Source organism: Olea europaea, unplaced genomic scaffold (assembly GCF_002742605.1).
Source record: "Olea europaea var. sylvestris unplaced genomic scaffold, O_europaea_v1 scaffold1004, whole genome shotgun sequence".
Taxonomy (NCBI): domain Eukaryota; kingdom Viridiplantae; phylum Streptophyta; class Magnoliopsida; order Lamiales; family Oleaceae; genus Olea; species Olea europaea.
In genome coordinates, this window is record NW_019227357.1 from 266,322 (window position 1) to 274,087 (window position 7,766).

General features: G+C 32.7%; 1 protein-coding gene across 1 annotated transcript in view; it reads right to left on the minus strand.

Moving 5' to 3' along the window:
• The window catches only part of LOC111372487 (E3 ubiquitin-protein ligase RZFP34-like), a 6,711-nt gene extending 3,899 nt beyond the window's left edge, over positions 1-2,812 (minus strand). Inside the window, exons 1-11 of the mRNA XM_022994840.1 lie at positions 2,623-2,812; positions 2,356-2,488; positions 2,160-2,247; positions 2,022-2,081; positions 1,231-1,263; positions 1,067-1,144; positions 928-971; positions 688-728; positions 511-593; positions 326-417; positions 7-19 (exon numbers count right to left, since the gene is read on the minus strand). Coding sequence (XP_022850608.1) covers positions 7-19; positions 326-417; positions 511-593; positions 688-728; positions 928-971; positions 1,067-1,144; positions 1,231-1,263; positions 2,022-2,081; positions 2,160-2,247; positions 2,356-2,450 — 627 coding nt within the window. The 5' untranslated portion in view covers positions 2,451-2,488; positions 2,623-2,812. The remainder of the gene's footprint in view (positions 1-6; positions 20-325; positions 418-510; positions 594-687; positions 729-927; positions 972-1,066; positions 1,145-1,230; positions 1,264-2,021; positions 2,082-2,159; positions 2,248-2,355; positions 2,489-2,622) is intronic.
• Positions 2,813-7,766: the final 4,954 nt, after the last annotated feature.

Consider the following 7,766-nt stretch of genomic DNA (forward strand, 5'->3'; position numbering starts at 1 on the left):
GCAGACAGGACACGAGTACCTAAAGATCCCAAAGAAAAAACACAAATACTCTTGGTAAACAAGCAGAATTAAAAATGAAGCGCATGAATTTAGCTATATTGCAAGAAAATGTTTTGGTTCTGCTACATGTACATGGAAGATTTACATACATATAATGGGATGAGATATGATTGAGTCAGAATTTCTTCAACCAAATTTTAGAAGGAAAAAAAACACTCTTCCCATCTTACTTTTTGACACCGCATTTGTATGTAAACTATTATGTAACTGCTTATATATAAGTAACATTAATCAAAATGTTTTATCATGTTCCTTGAGTTCTTACTGGTGGTGATGCTCCATCTCCTTGACACATTCCAAATGTATAGTATGCCCACAACGTAAAACAGTAATGTCTTTCATCGTATCAAATAGAAACTGCACATTCAAAAGCAAAAAGTCTAACGCTTTATAAATGTATACATTTTGTGAACACCATTTTATGGTAATTCTCAAGTAATCCTAGTTTACCTCAAAACAAACTGGACAGTTATGGTGCATTGCTCTTTCCACACAATGATGTGCATCCTTAATCAGATTCGAATAACAACATCCTGGGACCGTTAATTATGAAAATTTCCAAACATCAAAATAAAGGAAATTACAGCCTTGGAAGAAAATTGAGATACAAGAATCATCTTAGCATACCACATTTGTTACAGTGGAAGAAATTCTCCTTGCCTCCAGTTCTGCAAAAGCAGTCATCAAAACTAAATTTAGAAATTTATTTCATGAGCCCAGAATTCAGGAAGTGCCCAACTGAATTATCTCAAAAATTCATGTAAACTTCGGTGAAAGGCTTTAGTTTCATACTTGCATTGGATGGCATGCTTTAATGAACGAGAAATACATGAAAAATAGTAGACAATCGGGAGCTTAGAGACGTACCTACATATTCCACATCCATCACAGTGGTATTGTTTCTTTGAGACCTAATCACGACAGTGAATCAGATAAGAAATAGCATTGATATGAGCAAATTAGATAGGCAGTGAAAAAATGTGAAAATAAATTCTACACAACATACATCATCATCAAAAAATTTGCATTTTTGGCAAAAATACTTTCCCATGCAAACGCCACAATTTATGCAGTTCTGTTGAATCTGATCAGACAACAACAAATATATTTCAGGCCAAAAAAATCCTCTCTTAAATTTAATATGTAATCTTTCAAAACTACAGGACATACATCTTGTTCTGTGCCGCATAAGGAACATATGACCTGAAAACATGAACTGAGAAAATTAGCCAAACACCAACGAAAAACTCGAGCTGGTTGTGTAACTTTGTAGATAGAGGATTCTATCAAACAAATCACGAGAAAATAAGAGGAAAGCAAAAGAATTTAAGTGGTCATAACAAAAAAAAGATATCATAATTCTAACATCAAACAATATAAGTAAGCAACAAGAAACTAAGTCTTGCTCCCAATAAATTTGGAATCGCTAGAATCCGTTACTTGAACGATAATAGATCCTAAGAAGACATGATCCCAAGCCTATACTTGACAAAGGGCTATTTCAATAGCGGCATCGAAAATGCCGGGGGTATTCTAATCTACATGAATCCCTTTTCGCAACTCTATTCGAAACTGATATTGTTAAAGAACTTGGATATTTAACCTTATCTGCAAACTAGACTCAACAATGCCTAACAATTCCAGATCAAGAAAATAAAAATTACTTTTGGCATTGAAAAGTGTAGGGGAAACCAAACCGAAAGCACCACGATTTCCTCCTTCCTTTCTTATGCGTTTTCTCAAGCAGAAAAAAGGAGCAAAGCTTGAATACTTTTTCAGTTATCCATCGGCAATGTTGATCTTCTATTTCCCCCACAGCAAATACAAACAACAAAATATACATTGCAAGTAGACAAATTATTTCTCAACGTCCCTCGAATCAACGGTCAACTACTGACCAATACTAGGACAATTGTCAAGTTGCACGAAGAAAGCTAAATTATCATGGAGAAAAGGCTAACCGTTTTAACTTCATGGCGTGGAACATCGTGTCGATGAAGTGGATCGATTTCAAGAGTGTTCTGTCGAAAAGAAAACAGAAAATTAGCTGCTCGAGTCATCCCAAATTAAAACATAAATCGAAGAATTGAAACACACACCTTAGTTTCATTATGACAATGCCTGCAATCAAAGGTCTCGTCGCAACATGGGGCTCTGATCTTGCATCTTCTTCTGTAATGCTTGCATCTAACAATAAATCGATCTTTAACACCTTATAATTATAAATTCTGTAGCATAAAAAATCGAAATTTGCACGGAAAATGGAAAAAAAAATGATTAGGAAATTAGACATACCCATAATTCACAGAATCAATATCAAGCAGATGATCCTCTTTATCAAAAACATCAGGTCTGTGAAATGATGAATTAGTTTCAAATTCACAAGCCATTTTCTTCAGCTTTCAGCTTTGAAATTGTCCTCTTTATACTGCAGCAACAAATATTGAGAAAAATGAAACCCAAATTCTTCAAGAAAAATCACATCACTAGATATTTATCAATTAAAAGAAAATTGGCATTTATATTTACTAGAAATACTTCAAATTCTGAAGGATGAATTACAGTTTGTTTTGGAAGATACACGCATGTAATGAACAAAATTTGGTGCTTAAGAATTCTACAGCCCATAGTTTTTATAAGGAGGGAAAAATGGGTTTCCTGTAAAGAATTGACAAAGCTGTGACGTGGTAATCGAGATTTGACTGAATTCGAACTTTGTAACCGACCAACTGCAGAGGCAGCTTTCCGAAGGAGCAAAATTTGATGGCAAAAGATATTATTAAGAACAACGAAAAGATTTGAAAATGAAAAAGTAATATATATCCCACTGCCATGTCTAAACGCGTGGGATTCACCCCTCTACACTCTTTCGATTCCATCTTATTTTGTACGTGAATTCGATTTGTTAGGTGATGAGCTAGGTCGAATTACTTGTTAAACCACGTTGTCTAGTAGAGCATGAGTATGATGTTATGTATCAATGCATAAGATGCTTGCTTTGATATCATGTTAAATTAGGTTAATCTGAAAATTTAAGCCAATAGAAATTGGATAAATTAGTTTTCGATACTAGATTACATTTGCATTTTTTGTTTGCTTAACATTAAAGTAAATGTGTGTAGTATGAAGCCTGCTTGGTGTATAGGTAGAACCCCTACCGACATCTTACATGGGAGATGGGTTAAATTTTGGCCATTATTTATTCAAGTGGGACTCACGCGTTTGTGAGTGCCCTGTACATTTTTGGTGAAGCACAAATCTGTACACACCAATTTATTCGTGTAGTATAGATTAGCAAATTATAAAAAAGGTTTGCCCACGACCAAAAAAAAGGGGGAGTGAAAGGCAAATTTGCATTGGACATGCTTTACCATCCCCATAATCTAGAGAAATGATCCCAATCGTTTGAAAGATATCTTGAAAAAAGTTTTCAGCATTGGTGTATCTTATATGTACTCCTATTTATTAGAAGTTTTTTAAAAACTCACTTCAAATATGAAACTTTAAGTATTATGAAATGCTCTTGTTATTTCAAAAAATATGGCTCGATAATAAACCACTTATTCAAAAAAGTTTTTAACATTGTTGTATCTTATATGTACTCCAATTTATTAGAATTTTTTTAAAAACTCACTTCAAATATGGAACTTTAAGTATTGAGAAATACTCTCGTTATTTCAAAAAATATGGCTCGATAATAAACCGCTTATTCAAATGTGCCCCAATCAGTTTTGCATCATTTAAGAGTCCCTAAAAGAGATAGTAGAAAAGCACGATGGGCCTTGTCCTTTCTTTTTGTCGTCCACAAATTATATGTGGTACACAAGATAAAGTTGGTTGTAGGGTTCATTTGATAAGGTATTTGTTGCCAAGGTCGCCCATATCAAAAAGGACGTGACAAGAGTATTACACCTACATGTGCACACTACCTTATGCATCAACATCATATTTGATCTTAAAAATCTAGATGTCCCCCTATCTTGGCTTCATGTACCGCACATTTATATATGCTATTGCCTTTATTTTTCTTGTTGCTAATCATATGTGTCGAACGAATTTCAAGATTGAACATGGTATCATATATCTTTTAGAATATAGATAATGATAATTGAATATCTCAAAACATAGTTTACCAATATATATTTGTAATTTTGAAAAAATCTCTCATAATAGTTTAATTCATGATATAAAAGCTAGATAATAAATTAATAATAATATGCTATTCAAATTAGGTTCATCTATTCATAACAATGTCACATCTCCGCCATAATATTTAGTGTTAATTGTGCTTCAACATTATAACATGTGACTTAACCATCAATTAATTTCATTGTAGTTCAAATTTGTTTTTCTACATTATTCTACATTCAATCAAGACAATTAAAGTTATTGTCATTGAGCGAGCATTTATACACCTTTACTATCCTTGAAATTTCAAAAAGGAAGAATACCTCTTCAACGATTTGACTCTGGCAGGTTAAATGACACCCATACTTATCCAGAAGCTTCATGGTATTCTAAGAATTCTTGTTATACATTCGTTTCAACCTTCAACCATCTTTTCAAGATTCATTAATATTGAACCAATCGAATGCACTGCTAACGCTTATTCCACTTTTGGAAGCCCTTAGGTTAACCTGGAACAAAAATGGGTCTTGAATCATGATAGAGAGCTAAAATCCAGAACTCGAGGTTTGGGTTAACACTATGAAGTGATACTAACTTTATTTTGGCACATTGATGCTTTTTGAGGTGAAATTATGAAATTACTTTCGACAGCTTATAATCAACAAAATTTAATTTAATTTTATTCTATTTTTTTGATAACTTAGGTGGCTAAGTTTCACCTGACTAATTCTGAGGAGTAGTGGCCTTCTTCCCTGGCTCACCACCCAGGTAAATTCGAATGCGAACACAGTTTATACACATTTGGACCGAACAACAAATTTTCATTTTAATGGAACAATATGTAGAACTAATAAAGAAAAGAACCAATGATTGAGTTATATTAAGTTTTCGAGTTTGAAAATCAATTTAATAGTTAAATTTACTGGTCAATTCAAATTTTCTTGTTTTATATTACCTTAACAAACAAACTCTATATTTTTAAGGATTGTGCTATATGCACACAAAGCATTACACCCCCTCACATGGAAAGGGGTCCACGTACAATAAAATATTTGTGAGCCGCCCTTCATGTGAGGGAGGTGTAATCTATTGTATACACGATAAAGTGTACACATAGAATAATCCTATTTTTTATACTTCAATTAAAGAGGAATTGAAATTTATAGGCTCGTAAATAAATTGGAAACAAATATATTTATTTAATAGGAGGTGTTTTGACGCGCTATCAGTAGCGTGATTATTATCATGTTACATCCTACGATTGGATTTGAAAAACAAAATGGATAAGTATTGGATTTTATTGACTAAGCTCCACGTCATTTCTTCATTTAATTTCGTCTCTTTGTTTCTTTCTTCTGACAGAAAACAACCTAAATCCATGTTACAAAAAGTTAAAGGATCCCTATACATTGCCCCTCCAAAATCTGCTGATTCGGCAGCGATGGAGACAATCGCTGAATCACATGACTCGAAATAGGGGTGACAATGAATCAAACTAATCCAGTTTAACTTTAAACATTGAGAAATGTTACAAGTATAGATTTTTTTAACAGATTTTATACAGAAAACATAGCTGTCTTGCAGGGATTGGTTGCTGTCAAAAATAGCTTTTGGCAATAGCAAATAACAAGAAAACAACTATCTCTTTGTATAAAATCTGATAAAAAATTATGTACCTGCGGAATAATTCTTAAACATTTGAGTTCCACCCGACTTTCGAGAAGAGCTGAGCTCGATTGGTGTCCAAATTTTCGGCTCAGTCATTTAGCTCGTGGACCTCATGGATCGAGTAGGGGCCATTTGTTTTTTTGTATTTTTATTTTTGTAAAAAATAAAAATAAGTCCAAAAAAAAGTATATAATAAAGTAAGTCAAAAAAATTGGCCAAAAAAAGAGTCGGTCCACGAGTCCAAACAAGCCCGCTCACGAAAAAAGTGACATCGAGATTGTTTACCCTTCAGCATGTATCATTCACTTGAGTTCAAGGGAAACGAAGGTGATTTAATGAAAAATGTTAAGTTGTGTCGTCATATTATACTATATGACATGTATGAATGCAATGCATGGTAAAAACTCGTAATGTGTTTCAACTTTTAAATTTCATTCATGCCACTTGTACAATGTATTTTACAACTTTTTTTACAATGCAGGAGTTGTCAAATATCACATCCATCTATTTGAAAAACTATTTTTAAAATCAATGATCATGATTTTTTCAACAAACTTATTGTCAGTCAAATTGTGAAAATATATTGTACAAGTGGTTTTATTATTTAAATTCTTAGTCATGTAGAAGTCATCATGTCCCATAATAGTATTTTAACGTATCAATGATTGGGTCGAATATGATTCGTGTGTACGTTTATAATATTAAAGAAATACAATTAAAAAATTAAAAAATATACGATGAGAATTGTCAATTATATTGAGTAGTCCTATCATTGTAAATACATGCCACATTTTCAATAAAGCCAATAAACTAATAGTCGGAATTGAGTCATTGTTTTGTGACTTTTCATTGGGTTTTAGAACCTTTTTAAGATTCTATGTGATAGCTGGAAAACAATATAAACCTCCCTTTGATCCTCATTAAATTCAATTACATGATATTTCATTTTTCTCTCTCTTATTTTCAATCACACAATCTTCCATAAAATAATATTATACGTAAATCGAAAATATTTTCTTCTTTTACAATCACTCATTTTTCTAAAAAATATTACTCCTCCCATTTTCATTTTCAGGTAATAGGGGTCAAACGGGGGGCTAAAAAGATGGCTACTAAATTAGGTTGACTTTGTGGATCTTCTCACTATAAAAAAAAGGAAAATGTTAAAGTGATCGAAAATAGTTGATAAAAGGGATGATCGCTTCCCATATGTCATGGGTCTCGCTTGAATAAAAAATTATTCCTCTTCCTTATTTGGGGGGTCTCTGTCAAGGAGGCTGACAGACTATCAGGCTCCCTATTTGTGTAGCATGGTTCATAAAAAGATCAATGTTACTCTTTTAAAAGAAAAATGCAAAAAATTTCCAGCTTATTTTGACACTATGTCTGTGTATGCCAGCTTAAAATTTGAAAGAAGTAACTTTTAAGCTAAGCTAAATATGCAACTAATCGATTTAGCAGCTGCTTATTATTTATGTTCATTTTCCTCTTCCTCTAATTATATAGAAAAACTATAGATGTTGGTTGAGACTCTCGATCTATGTCGAGAAACATTCAGTTATGAAAAAGAATTCTCAAACCTACTTTCTATTTTCTATTTTAGAAAATCGGCTCGTTAAAAATTAATTTGAAAAATCAGGCATTTTTTGAAGAGGAAATTAGGCCCATTCATGTATTTATGTTCTAAAATTTAAAAATAAGATATTTTCATAAAGTATATTTTAATTCAAGTGTCAAGAGGTATTTTTTAAATTGGGTATCCCAAAAAAAAAAACAAAAACAAAAACAAAAACAAAAACTCTGATCCAAACTTTCCTCCCCAACATTCTCACTCTATTGATTACATAACCTAGGGATGTCAATTGGGCCGAGCTGACTCGGCTCGTGAAAAATGAGCTCGTGGGCGGCTT